Source organism: Dipodomys merriami, unplaced genomic scaffold, assembly GCF_024711535.1.
Source record: "Dipodomys merriami isolate MVZ:Mamm:240054 unplaced genomic scaffold, mDipMer1.0.p SCAF_6, whole genome shotgun sequence".
Lineage (NCBI taxonomy): Eukaryota > Metazoa > Chordata > Mammalia > Rodentia > Heteromyidae > Dipodomys > Dipodomys merriami.
In genome coordinates, this window is record NW_027206179.1 from 67,352,281 (window position 1) to 67,370,496 (window position 18,216).

The window sequence follows — 18,216 nt, forward strand, 5'->3', positions numbered from 1 at the left end:
CATTTAAAAAAATGTAATGATATCGTTTTCAGGAAAATTGATGCAATTTGAGGATAAGCCAAGCTAAAAACCTCTCAAAATATAAGTTTTCATTCATATGAGGAAGTTTGAACTACAATGTATACATACCCATATACATGTACATACACAAATACATTTATATATGTATATATGTGGATAAACAGAGAACATGAATCTAAGGTAATACTTAGGAGGAGATGGAAAAAGGGAAAATGAAATAAAGTAATACCTGAATGATCACAACAAGACCATACTAAAGCTACCAGCACAACCATGTTCATTGCAGCATTATTTACCATACATAGCTAAGATATGGAACCAACCCAGATGCCCATCAGTAGATGAATGGATCAAGAAAATGTGGTATATATACACAATGGAATTCTATGCCCCCATCAGAAGAATGACATTGCCCCATTTGTTAAGAAATGGAAAGGCGTGGAAAAATTATATTAAATGAAGTAAGCCAGGGCCAAAGAAATATAGGTCCCAAGGTTTCCCTTATTTGCAATAACTAGTATGTCTGAGATAAGCAGAAAAGGTCAAACAAGTTGATGTTAGGCGAAATGAACCCCAAGATAAGGAGGACTCAAATGGTTTTTCTTTCTTGCTATTGGTTCTAACGTATTTATAAGATGATCTCTTTGTTGCTTTGTATGTTCCTCCCCCACGGTATAACCTGTTTTCACTGTATTTGATGTTGGTATCATTTGGGGAGGGGAAAGGAAAAAACAAATTGTTTAAATATGGATACAGGTGGACCCATTGCAACAATGAGACGTACAAGACCTTATGTCAAAAAATGAACTTTACAACTTTGGCAGGGGAGGGAGGAGAAAAATGGGATGGTAGGGCAGATATGGTAAGGGGAAACAAAGGAGGAGGCAACAACGCTTGATAAGAAATGTACTCATTTCCTTGTTCATGTAATTGTAACCCTTCTGTACAGTATTTTCACAGTAAAAAAAACTTATTAAAAAAATTTCAAAATAAATAAAAAAACGTATTAAACTTTTGGGACCAACATGATGTCACAATTGGCATATTCCACACTATAAACCTTTGTTTCATGCATAAAATTATTCTATGTGTCACACAAAATTAACTTTGAGCTATGTGTCTGAGGTATATATGAAATGTAAACAAATCAATTATCTGTTTAGATTTGAGTCCAACTCCCATCCTCCGGACTCTGGGATTTCATTACATAATGAAATACCTTTATGTTTGTTGTATGGCAGGCTATTTTGCTTTTTATTGTTGATATATATGCATACACACACATATATACCACAATTTTTAAATTATTGTTTTAACAATTTTATGCAACCAAGTTCATGGCATTAAACATAGTCTATGTTGTACATCAATCACTACTACCCATTTTATGACACATTCATCAGCCCAAACATCTCCAAATATAGTCACCAACTTAAGTATCTCTAAATCTGGAGGAAAAAAAAATACAAAATTGGAAACTCTTCTGGTCCCAAACACTTTGGACAAAGGATACTTAACCTGCCATACCCAAGAAAATATTCTAGCCCTAGTACTTAAGCAACTACCTTCTACGAGGTGACTTTTATAAATGTAAATCTTCACAGGATAAACTCTGTATTGTTTTTAATAACTCTTAAATCTACCTAACTGAAACCAATGGTCTGTCTAGAAGCAATTCACCTTACCCAGAGATCATGTTCAGCATAGTCAAATAGAAGCCACACTTTCCGGTCAGCATGAGAAAGAAACACTTTTTGAAGAGAGATGACATTTGGATGCTTAAGCTCTCGAAGTAACTACAAAATAAAGGAGATACATTATTTTTTTTAACCACAAGAATTTTGAAAAACACACCAAGGTAAGTGTGGTGGTACATACTTATAGTCACAACTATTTGGGAAGCTGAGGCAGAAAGATTGCGTAAAGCTAGGAGTTCAAGGGCACCCTGAGCAATAAAGACAGATTCCATCTCAAAGAACAGCCATTCAACCAAATAAACCCATACTATTTTTAATTCTAAAAACACACAAAATCAGTGGTACCCAATATTAAACACTTACTAAATATGCATCCTATTGAAATACCTATCCTTGTGGTTCAGTGACAAATGAAAAAGATGTAGGGAAAAGAATACTGAAAAAGAATGGCCAAATAAATCTATCTGGTTGCTGTTGTTTGGCTGGCTATTTTGCTTTATTTTCTTCTTGTGGTAATATGACATAAAAATTATATTTTAATAATTTTGAGTGAACAAGTTCATGGTTTTAAACTTAGTCAGTGTTATACAACCATCACTACTATTTAAATTTTTTTCGCCAACCCAACCAGAAATTCTGTACCCATTAAACCATAATCCAGTTACTCTCTTCCTCTAGCCTTCAGCTATCTCTAATTCTACTCCTATTCTACTCCTACTTCTATTCTAAGAATTGTCTTATTGTAAACAAACCTCAGTGGACTCCCTTAACACTATTTTTGGTGTCTGTTCACCTGAATGGACAAACAGTACAGTTATTATAGCCTTTTGATTATTGAGAATAATGCTTCTAAAAATAATGCTTGTTTGAATCTCTACTGGATCATGACTGTTCCATGTTGAACTTTGTGAGACATCACCAGACTTGTTTTTAGCAGCTGCATTATTTAACTTTCCCATGTATAACATAATTCTGGTTTATCCATATCCCTGCCAACACTACTTGCCCTTTTTTGAGACAATCTCGTAGCACAGTGTAGTCTCAAAAACTTAATACTCCTACCTAAACCTCCCAAGTGATAGAATTAAATGCACGTATCACCAGGCCCAAATTTTCCTCTGATTCCTGTCTTTTAAAAGTCACTCTAAAGCTGGGCACTAAAGGCTCATTGCTTGTACTTCTAGATATTCAGGAGGCTGAGATCTGAGGATTAGCAATTTATCTCCAATTAACTATGGCTCAAATCATAAAGTGCTAGATTTGAACAAAAAAGTTCAAGGACAGCTTCTTGAACCTGAGTTCAAGCACCAACGGGGGGAAAAGTCACTCTAATGCTAATGGGTAAGAAGTAATACCAAATTACAGTCTTCTATTTCCCTACCAACTAAAAATATTTTTTTCTCATATGGTAACTGGCCACTTGTATAGCTTCCTGGAGAGAAGGGTCTATTCAAGTTCTTTCCCCTTTTTTAAATCAGGTTACTTATTTTGCTATTGAGTGGCAGCTATTTTTATGGTCTAAATATTATCAGATATGATCTTGAAAGATTTTCTCATATTCTGAGTTACTGTTTTGATGTCACAAAACAAATATAAGACAAATCTGAGGCTTACAGTCATTTAAAAAATATTAAAGGGTTAATTAACTGAAATCACTACATATCAGATAAGTAAAATTTAACTCAGATATATTACTAAATTTTAGGCATTTAAATTACATAACAAAATTGATTAAAATTCTGTAACCTTTCTAATAAGATAAGAAAAAATTTACATAGATAAAAGCATCCAAATGGAATATTCTGATGGGCCTAGCATTTCATCTCCTAAAAGGATGTTCTTTTATTTAAAATCTTTTATCTCCTAATGATAATCAAAATAGCTATAAAATAATCCATCTCATTAAAAAGCACACTTAGTCCTGCTGAGCAGAACCGAAAATAGCAATTGTTAGGAAAGGCTCATCAGGAAAGATAATAGTATGTATTTATCAGTTTAAAACAGACAAGCTGTCTTCCAAATGTGCTACAAATTCAGGTTAGCACGTAAGAAAGCCAAGAACTTAAAAATTTTAGAATTTAAAATTTCGGTGTCATTTATAAGAATTCTGCCACCAAAACAAGACTCAATATAATCGTAATGTTAACATTGTACTGAAAGGAGTGATAATTATTACCTTCAAGAGCAAGATTAAATTTAGGTTATATAAATAAGCTTATGAAGCTTTGAAACTTATATGCCTATCCTAAGGAACTTAAAGTCCAATATTTGAAACTAATCATTTACTATTTAACAAACGAGGAAAATAGTACTGAGTGACCCTCAAGTCCCAACTTAGGAGTCACTCTCACAATCTTCCAGATTAGTGGGAAAGAGAAAACAGATGTTAAGGTTGTCTTAATTCTAGTTCAGTGTTTCTACTACATCAAAATTGAAACATACTCCAAAGTTAGACAGCTATTTCAAATCCTTTCTGGAAAATGTCAGGATATAAATTATAACATACATACACTTTAATGAAAGATCCAATTATCAGAAACCTATACATTATACATTAAGATGTCTCTCAAATTTCAGATCCAATATGAAGTTTTGTTTCTATATTTAAAATAAAATTCAGCAGGACTGGGGGTATAGCTTAAGTATTAGAGGGCTTGCCTAGCAAGCATGAGACCTTGGGTTCAATCTCTAGTACTGCCAAGTATGGTACTAAACATATAGCACATATTATCTCATTTAATCATGAATTAGTCTCTTAAATATTTGTATATTTACCCTTGTTTCAAAGGCCTAGTGGGTTTTAGAGAGTATAATTCACTCAAATTACATTCCTAGGAACCAAATTTATTTTTCTTCCCTCCACCTTTGGTGCCAGTACTGGGGCTAGGAAATCAGCGCCTGGGCACTGTCCTTGAATTTTTTCACTCAAGACTGGCCATCTACAACTTGAGCCACAGCTCTACTTCCAGTATTCTCTAGTTAACTGAAGAGTCTCGCGCACTTCACTGCCTGGATTGGCTTTGACCTTGACTCATCCTCCTAAGTATTTAGGATTATAGGTATGAGTCATCAGCTTTAAAAAATCCCTACAAAAGAAACAAATGGGTTTTGATCATGGGAATAAAAGATGTAGATGCTGAGCCCAGAGTCTTCTCTCAGGAAAACTTAATAAAGAACATGAAGTCTAGTAAAATTTGCTAGAAAAGATGAGAATTCCTCTTTTGTAATACAAAATCTACACATGTACCACTATTCACTCAATTTTATGTATCTATATTAATACCCGTTCTGAATTATTTAAGTAAAGAATTCCATCACTTTACCAATATTGTATCATTTTACCAATATTTCAAAGTATTTCCTAAAATAGTCTCTTTTCTCTGACCATAATGAAAATAAATTAATACTAAACAACAATCATTTACCTAAAGAAGCCTCAGATATTTAAAAATTAATCAATACATTTCTATGTTATATACAGGTAAGAGAAAATGGAATACTAAATGATAATTGAAAGTGTAACATAGTAAGATCTGTGGAATGTAGGTATAACATAGGGTAGAAGGAAATTTATAGAGGCTTATGTTGGAAAAAATCTAAAATTGAATGCACTATGATTCGTGTGTGTGTGTGTGTGTGTGTGTGTGTGTGTGTGTGTGTGTGTGTGTGTGTGTGTGTGTGTGTGTGTGTGTGTGTGTGTGTGTGTGTGTGTGTGTGTGTGTGTGTGTGTGTGTGTGTGTGTGTGTGTGTGTGTGTGTGTGTGTGTGTGTGTGTGTGTGTGTCTTGGGGCTCAAACTCAGGACCTAGCTTTTTAGCGCAAGGCTAGCACTTTACCACTTCAATTCCAGATTTTTGGTGGATAATTGATAGTTAAAGAGTCACAGACTTTCCTGACCAGTCTGGTTTTGAACGACAATCCATAGATCTCAGCTTCCTGAGTAGCTAGGGTTACAAGGTGCCCAACTAAGGTTCTACTTTACAAAGAAAAATAAACCCAAAGTAAGAAATAAAGAAATAATAAAATGGAAATCAATGAAATAAATAAAAATGAGCAAGCATAGAAAAATATCAGTATAGAATCTACATGTAAGAAAACATAGTAAAAAAAAAAAGATAGTAAAGGAATATTATAAACAACTTTGTGCTAACAAATTAAACAAGTTAAAAGAAATGAGCATAAAATTATATGAATTTTATTTGGAGAAGGTACTGGTTTCTATATTCAGGGCCTTGCTCTTATTAGGCAGATACTCTTATCATAATCTGAGGCATTCTTTTAGCTCTTTTTGCTTTAGTTATTTTTCAGATACAGTCTCATTTTTATGTTCTGGCTAGCCTAACCTTTGATTCTCCTATTTATTCTTCCTATGTATCTGGGATAACAGGCACACAGCTACCATGCTTAGCTTTTACTGGCTGAAATAAGAGTCTCCTGAATTTTTCACCCAGGCTATCCTTTAACTACAATCCTCTTCATCTCTGCTTCCCTAATGGCTAGGATTACAGGTGAGATTCACTTCACACAACTCCAAATGTAGAAACTTTTAGGAATGCAAAAGTTAATAAACATTAAAAATGAATGTAATGTACTGATTTAAGAATGTTATACAGAAAAACATACCTGTAAATATGTACAGAAAAAAGTATGTCATAAAAAGTAATACTACTTATGAAAAAGGGTTTTAGGAAACAGGAATTAACTAAAACTTCCTACATTTGATTGGTAGCATCTGAGACGCCAACATTATACTGATTGGCAATATTGAAAACACCCTTCCCTAAATGGGGAATAATTCAAACATGCTTATTTTTACCACTATTTAACTTTATATAAATTAGTTAATATTACCTAATGAAAGTAAAAGAAACAAAAAGTATAAGGATAAATAAAAACTATGTTATTGACATATCATTTATATACAAAACCACCAAAAAAACTAATAGTGAACTTAAAGACGTACCAGGATATACTATACAATACACAAATAATATAGAAAATAAATTCTATTTCTGAGAAAAGTCAAGAATAGTAAAATTTTTTAAATAATTCCACTTCAATGTAAGAAAACAAATATAACAAAAAGTGCAAAAACTGTGCAAAATCATCACATTAAAAACTATAAAATACTGTTGAGAAACTGTACCCTCTAATGGGCAAGTAAAAATGAAATCAGGTAACAGAATCTCATTTTAATTTAACCTAAGTAGTGAATTATTCCTATTCTATTGAAATGGAAATATGAATTTTATCTTTTACATAAAAACTAGAAATGTAACTACTACATTTATTGCAAACTGTACATATATATTCATATAAACAACTAAAATTAATTTTGCCCAAACAAATGAATTTATACTTTTTGAGTTACATGCCATCATTGCTTCTTAAATATACTTTTTATAAATATCTGATATTAAAATATTCATCAATATCAATTAATATGGCAATATAATATAAAGACCTATATAACTAACAGTCACAAGGCATCTGGTAATAATGATAATAGAAAGTATTTTTACTTACTGCTATTTCTCTACATGCCGACATAGAGATCCCAGTTCCTTCTATTTGTTTCAAAGCATAATCTTTATCATCCTTCCTGTAAAGTAAGTAATATCCACATAAATCTATGCTTATGTGCACTTTAATAAAGATAAATAAAAATAAACCATTTTTAAAAAGCTACCAAATATTTTCTAATTTTTCATATAACCACAAAATATCATACAGAAAAAAATTTTAGGTACTCTAAGTCAATGCTATTATTTAATGAAGGAAGATAGCCTACAAAGAGATTAGCTCAAAAAGACACAGAAGAGTCTCAAAAGATTTGTCTAATGTTCCACATTACTTGTGAGATTGAGTCAGATACACAACTTCTGTAATACTTCTAAGAATAATAGAGGAGATAAATTTAATCAAAATATGATGTATGCATGTATGGAAATACTACAGTGAAACTTCTTTATACAACTATTACACAAAATAGAAATAGCACATACCTAGTATCTACAGGGGCATGGAAATCCTATTATCTACTGGGGCATGATATAATCTGAGAACATCAAAGTAGCAACAAATGGTTTAATATTATTGAAACAAGCACAAAAGAAATGGCTACTGGAGACAAGACTAAGAACAAATGAGTTTAGGAATAACAAGAAATATTTATAAGGAGGTCTTTTACACTACTTATCCTCAAAGAGGAGTGAACAGTATCTATTTAAAACAAACAAGTATGACAAAAATTACAACTTGGTTGTTAAATATTCCCCAGAGATTCATGAATCATGAGTCTTGAAGCTACTGGGATGTATTGGAACCTTTAAGAAGTGGGGCCTAAGGAACTTCCTGAACAGAGTCCTAGGGTCACAACAAAGTGGAGAGAGACTTGTCAAATGGGACTACCTTAAAATAAGAAGCTTCTGCACAGCTAAAGCTATAGCAACCAAGCTAGAAAGACAACCAACTAACTGGGGGAAAATATTTACCAGCAATATATCAGACAAGGGGTTAACATCCTGTATATACAGGGAACTCAAGAAACTTAATCCCTCCCAAACCTAACAAACCAATTACTAAATGGGTAAGGGAACTAAAGAGAGACTTCTCAAAAGAAGAGATAAAAATGGCAAAGAAACACATGAGGAAATGTTCACCATCCCTGGTTGTGAAGGAAATGTAAATAAAGACAACCCTGAGATACCACCTTACCCCAGTCAGAATGGCCCACATCCTCAAGTCAGCCAACAACAAATGCCGGAGGCGATGCAGAGAAAGAGGAACCCTATTACACTGCTGGTGGGAATGTACACTTATACAGTCACTTTGGAAGGCAGTCTGGAGGGTCCTCAGGAAGCTAAATATTGACCTCCCTTATGACCCAGACCACTTCTAGGCATCTATCCTGAACAACAGAAACCAGTATACAAGGACACAAGAACCTCCATGTTTATTGCAGCACTGTTCACAAATAGCCAGGATATGGAAACAACACAGATGTCCCACCACAGATGAATGGATCCAAAAATTATGGTATCTATACACAATGGAATATTATGCAGCCATGAGAAAGGACAAAATAATGGCATTTGCAGAGAAATGGATGGAGCTAGAAGAAATCATGTTGAGCGAAGTAAGCCAAGAGCAAAGAGACAAATGGCACATGGTCTCCCTGATAAGTGGATGTTAAATCCAAAATGTTGGGTGACACGACAAAATTAACAAGACTTAAGAAACAAAGGACTTCCACTCATCTGGTTGAATCATTACCAAATAACCCCATGCTGCTGATCACATATATGGTATATATATGCACACTGGAGGGAAACCAGGAGGATGACACAGAACTAGAGGGAATCAGGGAAAAACATACAACAGCGGGACCCATCAGCTGCACTGGACATTGACCAAAATGAACTAGGTAACTCAATGGCAGCGATGGGAGGGAGGGAACAAGTGGCAAAACAGAAGAAATGTACATTATCACCCAATGTGGAAGAAATAACTATACTGCAAAGCTCATAGAACTCATAAATGTTATAGACCATGATAGACAATTTGCCCCATGAAAGTTAGTATGTGTTTGTGACTTTAACTAAGCATCACTATCCCACAATACTGTGAAATTTGGGAAATTATGTAACCACTTAATCACAATAAAAATTTTGAAAAAAAAAAAAAGTGGGGCCTAAAGGAAAGTTTTCCAGTCACTGAGGGGGTGTGCCCTGAGAACTCTGACCTCTTCTTGTCCCTTTTATCTAGAGTGAACAAGTTGCTCTGCCATGTGCTCCTACAGTATGAAGCCACAGACCCAAAATATTACCAGTCATCAGCAGAAACTTCTGAAACTGTAAGCCAAAGTAAGCCTTTTGTTCTACAAGTTGATTTAACTCAGGTGATCTATTATAGAAACAGAAAACTAACACATTACATTAAAAATAATAATAATAATAATACGTAAATTTGAAGGCAATTGCGTTTGGTGAAAGAAACAAAAAAGGAGTGGGTGAACCATGACCTTGCCTTTAAGAGATTATAGTAACAATGTACAAATATAAAATAGCTATATTAAAGTAGCTAAAAACTTGAATGGTTTTGATAAAACATTGTACTCAACACTCCTATAAAACCTCTCTGCCTCCAAAAATTCTGTTAAAATTATGGTAGAAGAAACTTTTAAATGACTTAAATGGTTCCACTAAGTCATTATATACAAACATTGTATGAATGAATATGTTTAATAAGTGAAAAAGTAGACTCATGTTCTTATACAAAAACTAATACAATTACTGTTTCACATTTACTTGTTTTCAGGTCTGCAGGTTTCAAATTCCATGTCAACCAAGGACAATCAGCTCAGGACAGAAAGGCCAAGGCTGTTTTTGTTTTTTAAAGTCCTGTGACTGAATCTTCATAAATCAATTGTGCATTATTATATGTCAAGAGAGGATCCATTCTTTTCCATTTTAATGATTCTAGTTAACATTTTATTTTTCCAGAATTTAAGACAGCACAGATGGAAACAGCAATCTTCTCTTGCTAGTTACTTATACATATGCTCTGAGGGTAAGAGATTGGTTATTTAAAACATCATTAGAAAGACTGAATTTGAACACTACATAGAATTAACTTTGCCATATGCTGTTTTGAGCTATACAATAGTGAAACTCCTTGGGGGTCAATAGCTCCTAATTATACCAGTACAACACACTGTCAAATTTCCAGGAAGACTGTCCCAGTCAGAGACCTCAAGCCAATTCTTAAGAATCTTCCAGATGATCTTAGAGCAAGATACGGTTTGTACCTAAGACCTCTGGGTTAAGAAGTATATCAAAGAGACAGTTTCTACCTGTGATCCATGGAACAAGATCTAAATGGCCAGAGTCAAAGATTATGTTTTGGGTGCATGCTATTATTTTTTAAATTCCAAGCTATTTTTTCCTACTTTAAATTTAAGAACTACTAAGACATTTATTACCTTTTATGACTTTGATATAATACTCATATAATAATTGTTTTATGGGTCCCTAACCATTCCTGAGTAAATCTCACATCTAGATACAATTTGCTCACTGAAGAGTTGATATTGTAGCCACTTTCTTTTGACTTCAATTCAACTTTCTCTAGGTTCCTTAATTACTAAGTAATTCTTTAAATATTAAGATAAAAGTAATAAAGAAGGCAGATAGCCCCCATGATGAGAAAGTTTCTGTTGATACCAAAACCAGTAAGGGTACTACTACATCGTTGGCTTAGAAGCTGACTACAAACTCTGTTAACTGCCTCTTCACATTTGCCAGTGTTATGATGCGCAAATGCAATCTCCAATCTTAAATCTGCAGTTATTTTTGCTTCAGATGATCCAGTTAACTAAACCTACCAAACCAACAAAAAATACAGAGAGATCTGTCCAACAATGGTTCTATGAATAATCTTCTGATCAAGGAATTCTAGCAATGGAAAAGATTAGAATTCCATAGGAAAAAAAATGATCTAAACGGCTGAATTTGACTCAAAAAAAAAAGGACTGAGAAAGTGGAAACGACCCTTACTGGTAATCAGATTGTGATATCTCTTATAGAAAGTCCAATTACAAGGCCAACAGAAAATAAAGTTTTGCCCAAGGCTACATCAGAGCACCAAAGTCTCAAGTCTGCTTTGAACCTCCTGCTCCTAGGATCCAGATTTACAAAACTGAACTCACTTCTTAGCACCCAATCCAGAGATGTTCTAATTCCCTTAATCTCTCTATTATTACTTATTCCAAGCCCATACCTTACAAAGTACTTGCTGTCCTCCTTCTGGAATACCTCACAGTAATCTGAATACAAACTCTCCCTAATAAAATTCTGGAGAATGTATTATAGTAGGAGGATAGTTAAATGTAACAAATGCCAAAGCAGTGTAAAATGTACCCAAATTTCCATTTAAGAACAAGGATGTTTAATAGCATAAGACACAAAATTAAGTATAATTAGGCTCCAGCTTCAGACTATTTAGGAAGCTATTATCAATAGCTAGTCAAGTAATAAACAACATCACTATAAATGTCACTATTTTCAAAATAATAATAAGGAATGAAAACATGGAATGACTAACTCACATGGGCTGCCTACTAATAGCTCAGATGCAGGAGCAGAGTTTCATATGAGTGGAAAACTGGCAAGAAGAAGCCTGACTTGCTTTCTGTTTCCTTCCACTCATTGCCATCACTCATCAATAGGATAAAATTAAGGTATTTAGAAAAATATGTAATATCTTAATCAAAAAGGATGTGGCCTCACAGAATAGGAAATGATGCATAATTTCCAGAAGTGGTTAGGAGCTGAATGAGAGCAGCCCTCAAGAAGTTTTCAGAAAGCAGGATCATGTCAGATTAAAGCAGTTTATATCTGTAATATTAGCTTTTATATTTGAGAATTTTAATTTCCCACGGTCAGAATTATATGTTTGCCTTCAATGTTTCATAATACCAAAAAGGCCATTTCTCTAAAGTGAATATTCAATTGCTGGGGTATCTTGGCAGAAAGTCAGAAGTGGTGTTCCAGAAGATGGTGATAACATTTATTGAGCATGCTCACTTGAAGACTTGTGACTATTTGGGGTCCGTAGACATTTCACATAAATTTCAGGATGGGCTTTTCTATTTCTGAAAAAAATGACATTTGACTATTGATACTGCATTGAATTTGTAAGTTACTTTGGCTACTATTTTAGCAATATCAAAGCTCCAATAAATGGGCATAGAATGTTTCTCTTTTTTTGGTTTAAATGCCAGTTTCTTCAAGAACCTGTTATTTCAATTACAAATCATTGAGGCTCCTTTTAAAAAGAAAATTCAACTCCCTCGTACTCAACTACTTTATGTGAAGAAAAAGGCATTGTTAGAGTGGCTCAAAACCGCTCTTGCACGCATGACAGATCCCTGTACAGCATCTAACTAGCAAACATCTTGCCCTCGTCCAATCCTTCCCTTTGTACCTCCTCTTTCCGTGTGTGAATGGTATGTACCGGTATTTAATCATGTGCTTTATTTGCCTCTTCACTATGATACCGAAAAGCATGATGAAGTACATCACCAGGATTGGCCAGAACACTGGGACGTTGAATGTGTCGAAGAAGGAACACACCGTAGCCACGAGGATGCCCTTGGTAGCCGCGTGCCAAAACTTAAACTCTGGAAGCCTTCTAATGAAGGGACGAAATTCCTCCTTCCGTTTGGTTGGTAATGAAGGACCATCATCTGAATCTTCCATTAAGGAAGGATCCACTTTGGGAGAAAGGAACGCAGTGAAGAGATGTAGGTGGTAGATTCCCCAAGGCGTAGGTTACGATGTACCAACCCTGTAACAGGTAAACTCTAATCATGTAGACAAAACTCAGGCCCAGCGTCACTACCCACCGAGCAGTTGTATAAGGCGTGGACTTGTCCAGCCAGGACTGGTAAATCTGTCCAAGACGCGTGAAAAATCTGTACACCACTGACGGTTCCCCACGGACAGACTCCAACGCTGTCACCTTCAGACATTCTGTAACGCAGCTCTGCTGCGGGCGACCACGGCCTCCCTCCCGACCGCGGGCGGAGGACGGCAGGCGGAGGACGGCAGGCGGAGGACGGCGGGCAGGATAGCCACCAGCATTGGATTCCGGCCCTAGAACGTTTCTATGAATGGTTTTTTTTCGTGTTTTGCAGTCTGTAGTGAACCATCTTTGCCTCTCCTTTTGCAAATGGTACTGTTTTCATAATTTGCTTTTCAGACTCTTCTTGGTGAATGTATGGAAATACAATTAATTTTTGAGAGTTGATTTTGCTGCTGTGTTGAGTGTACTAGTGTGAACCAATTTTTAAATGTGTGTAGAATCTTTACTTTTCTACATATAAGACCAAAACATAGATCATTCTACTTCTTTTTTCCTAGTTGGGTTTTTTTAAGTCTTTCTCTTGCTGAACTGCTTTTGCTATAACGTCTAAAATGAAATACGAACTGAAGTGATGAAAGGAGACATCTTTATCTTGTTTCTGCTACTAGCTTCCAGTTTTCAGCACTAAGGATGATATTTACTATTTACCATGCGTTTTTCTGAACGGCCTATGTAAAACTGAGGTTGTAGTGAGTAGAAGATTTTTGCGAAAGAGTGATCAGTTTTGGCAAAAAAAAAAAAGTTTCTGCTTCCATTAAGCTGGGTTATTTTATTCTTTCAGTTAATGCACTGCTGACCCATTTTCATATGTGAAATTATCCCAGTAGTCTATGATTTAAGTGATAAGAAACTCGCTTAAATAAGTTACTTAGTGATGGAATACTGTATTTCTTGTTAATATGCTGCTGAATTTTTTTGTGAAATATGATCATGACAGATATTGGTTTATAATTTTCCTCGTATATATCTGATTTTGGTATCAGGGTAATGTGGGATTCATAAAGTTCCTTAAGCTTTAACTGTTTTAATGTTTAGAAAAAGGTTTAAAAAAAATATTAGCGTTCTTTTGTTTCATCGATAAAGCCATCGAATCAAGATCTGTTTATTAATCAAGAGATTACTGATCCGTCTCTGCAGTCTATTTCTTACTGATTTGGCCTTCATATTTAACCTGTATTTTTTTTTTTTTTTTTTTTTTTTGGTCCGGTCGTGGGGCCTGAACTCTGGGCCTGGGCGCTGTCCCTCAGCGCTTCAGCTCAAGGCTAGCGTTCTACCACTTGAGCCACAGTGCCACTTCCAGCTTTTTGCGTATGTGGTGCTGAGGAATCGAACCCAGGGCCTCATGCATGCAAGGCAAGCGCTCTACCACTGAGCCACCTTCCCAGCCCTAACCTGTATTTTTTTAACAGTGTTCTCATAATTTCCCCCACACCCTCTACAGATTCAGTAGTAATGTCCCTATTTTAATTCTGAGTTTTATCAATCTGAATGTTCTCTCATCAATTATGTTTAAAAGCTACTTTTGAGTTGACGGATTGTTATCATTCTCTATTTCATTGATCTCTAATCTTCCATTTTTCCTCTGTTCTATTAGCTTTTGGAATTAGTTTGTTCTTTTTCAACAACCTTATATTCTAAGGTTAGATTGTTGGTATTTTCCTATTTTCTACTACTGCTTTTGCTGCATCTAATAAATTTTAGTGTGTTGTTTTCACTTTATTTCAATTCTATTTCTAATTTCCCTACTGATAGCTAATAGAAGTTTAAAAAAATTAGTTGACCTTGGGCTGGGTAGGTAGCTCAGTGGTAGAGTGCTTGCCTTGCATGCATGAGGCCCTGGATTCAATTCCTTGGCACCACATAAGCAGAAAAAGCCGGAAGTGACATTATGGCTCAAGTAGTAGAGCGCTTGCTATGAACTGAAGAGCTGAGGGACAGCACCCAGTCCCAGAGTTCAGACCCCACGACTGACAAAACAAAACAAAAATTAGTTGACCACTTTCCAAAATGTAATGGGATTTCCTGTTTGACTCATTAATTGCAAACCATTTCAACATAGAGTATATAATTTGTATATTTACCTTTTATAATCTAATGAGACTACAATGCTGTCTCATGTGTACCTCATAAAAATGAGTATGATGCTGTACTGTATTCTGTATATATTTGTAGACTTAATGTAGACCCTATAGTAAGACCCTGTCTCAAGGAAACAAAATAAAGCATTTTAATTAAAGCAGTTTAATTATAACATACCTTAGTGTGTTGAATCTCTTTGTGTGTTTGTATGTGTGTTTCTGGGTACTGAACTTGGAGCCTTCTGCTTGTTACTATGTAAATTACATCCCAATCCTTAAACTTTATTAGTTGGTTTTTCAGCCCAGGCTGGCCTTGGTCATCTTGCTACTTCTACATCCAAAGATGCTAGTGGCATGTGTCACCATGCTTGGCTTGTTTTTGAGACAGTGTCTCCTTAACTTTTGCCTAAGTGGGCCTCACAATGAAATATTGAAGTCTTCATCCCGAGCAGCTGGGATTATAGATGTGGCATACCTGGGCCCTGTTATGTGGTTTCTTTGAGTTTGTCTTACTTGGATATCATTCAGCTTCTTACATGTTTACATTCTTGTCTTTCATTGACTATAGGAAGAGTTTAGTCATTATTTCTTCAAATATTCTCCCTCTCCTCCTTCTGAACTCCACAAAATCTTGATTGCCCATGGGTACCTTAGACTTTGTTCACTTTTCTTCTTTTTTTTGGTCAGTCATGGGGCCTGAACTCTGGGCCTGGGCGCTGTCCCTCAGCTCTTCAGCTCAAGCCAATTACCGCTTGAGCCACAGTGCCACTTCCAGTATTCTGAGTGGTTTATTAGAGATAAGAGTCTCACAGACTTTCCTGCCTGGGCTGGCTTTTAATTGCGACCCTCAGATCTCAGCCTTCACAGTAGCTAGGCCAGCAAAAAGGTAGAAATGACAGTATAACTCAATGGAACAAGCAACTATGTTGAGGCCCAAGTTCAAGCCTCACTATCTGCACTATAACGAAAGTCTTAATAACTATTAAAATATCTATTAAAGTATCTTACCAAATCATAATGGAATGAAACTAGAGAACAGCAAGAAAAACTCAGAAGTATACAGAGACAGAAATAAAACAATAACAAAACAGAAAAAAAAACCTGAAAGCTTCAAAATATGAAACTCACACACGGGCTGGGAAGTTGGCTCAGTGGTAGAGCGCTTGCCTTGCATGCCTGAGGCCCTGGGTTTGATTCCTCAGCACCACATAAGCAAAAAAGAAAAAAAAAGCCAGAAGTGGCACTGTGGCTCAAGTGGTAGAGTGCTAGCCTTGAGCTGAAGAGCTGAGGGACAGCGCCCAGGCCCAGAGTTCAGGCCCCACGACCGGACCCCCCCCCCCAAAAAAAAATAACATAAAAAAAAAAAGATGTCTGAAACTCACACACATAATAAAATTAATCAAGAACAGGAAAGATTTCACTACCACAAAAATTATAAAGTTTTGAACAAACGGAAGAAGACACTAGAAAAAAAATCCTATATCCACAGATAAGAATATAGCTAAAATGGCCATATTACTGAAAGCTGTCTGAAGAGCTAATGCAATCCCCATCAAAGCTAGAAAAGAAAATCCTGCAATTCATAGAGAAGCACAAAAGATCCCAAACAGCCAAACCAATCATAACAAGAGTCAATGATGAAGATACCACAATACCTGATCTCAAACTATACTACAGAGCTGTAGTACTAAAAACAACATTTATTGACTTTTAAAACACACATGTAGACCAATGGAATAGAGGACACAGAATAAATCCACATATCTATAGCCAACTAAATTTTCATCATACATGCCAAAAGACACACCCTGGAACAGAGCTGGCCTCTTTAACAAAGGGTGTTGGAAAAACTGGATATCTACATTTGGTACATTGACACTAGACTCTATCTCTCAACCTCTATCTCTCATTCAAAATGAATCCAAAACTTTAAGACCTGAAACTCTAAAGCTGCTACAGAAAACCATTCAAGTGAACAGGGAACAATTTCAGGAATGACATATGAAATTACAAAGCTTTTGCACAGCAAAGTAAACAACCAACCAAGTGAAGAAACAGCTTACATATAGTAGGATTAATATCCAGAATGTATTTTTAAAATTAAAAACTTAAAAAATTTTATTGGGGGAAAAATTTTAAATTTTAACAACAAAAGAACAAGTATTCCAGTCGATAGTTGTTCAAGTGATCCACATAGACACATATCCAAAATGAAGAATAATCAATAAAAAAAATGTTCAAGGAACTTAGCACCAGTAAAATTTAAATCAAAATTACATTAAGATACCATCTCATCCCTATCAGAATAGCAAACATAAAGGAAACAAACAACAAATACTACCGATTATCCTTGTAGCAAGGATAAAGGGCACACTTAATATCCTTATATGTCCTATGTAAATTAAGATAATTGTCATGAAAATCAGTATTATAGAGGTTCCTCAATCAAAATTAGAACTAAAATATACACTATTTCTGGTGTAAACTTGAAAAAAATGAAGTGTACTCAGGGCACCAGATTCCCATGTTTATTGTAGCAGTACTTCACAATAGCCTTGCTATAGAATAAACCTCAGTATCAGTTAATAAAGAATAAAGAACACACAGTGAAATATTATGAAGAACAAAGCCATTTCATTTTCAGGAAAACAGATAAAACTTTCTCCATCATATTAATAAGCAAATATATATATATATATAGTCATAGAAATGTCAGTGTGTAACTAATATATACAACTAATATGCATTAACAATTATTAACAATATAAAAATATTTAGCTGGGGAGGAGCCTATAGCTCACATATACTGTAAATTTTACTCATATCTAGAGAAAATCAAATATATACATAGAAAGCAGATGATGATAGATAGGGCATTGAAAAAGAGTAGAGAACTGTATAAGTAGGTTGAAGTTCATAACAGGTATCTGGGCTAGCAATGTACATTTGAGAGTACACAGAACAGAAATGGTATTTGAAGCTCACAAGTGGGTAA

General features: G+C 35.1%; 1 protein-coding gene and 1 pseudogene across 4 annotated transcripts in view; both read right to left on the minus strand.

Moving 5' to 3' along the window:
• Cdk8 (cyclin dependent kinase 8) overlaps positions 1-18,216 on the minus strand; it is a 117,105-nt gene that overhangs the window by 59,757 nt on the left and 39,132 nt on the right. For all 4 annotated transcript variants that reach the window (XM_070003084.1, XM_070003083.1, XM_070003082.1 and 1 more), the window contains exons 2-3: positions 7,243-7,318; positions 1,707-1,817 (exon numbers count right to left, since the gene is read on the minus strand). In XM_070003084.1, coding sequence (XP_069859185.1) covers positions 1,707-1,817; positions 7,243-7,318 — 187 coding nt within the window. The remainder of the gene's footprint in view (positions 1-1,706; positions 1,818-7,242; positions 7,319-18,216) is intronic.
• On the minus strand, positions 12,658-13,249 carry LOC138813557 (protein RER1 pseudogene; annotated as a pseudogene).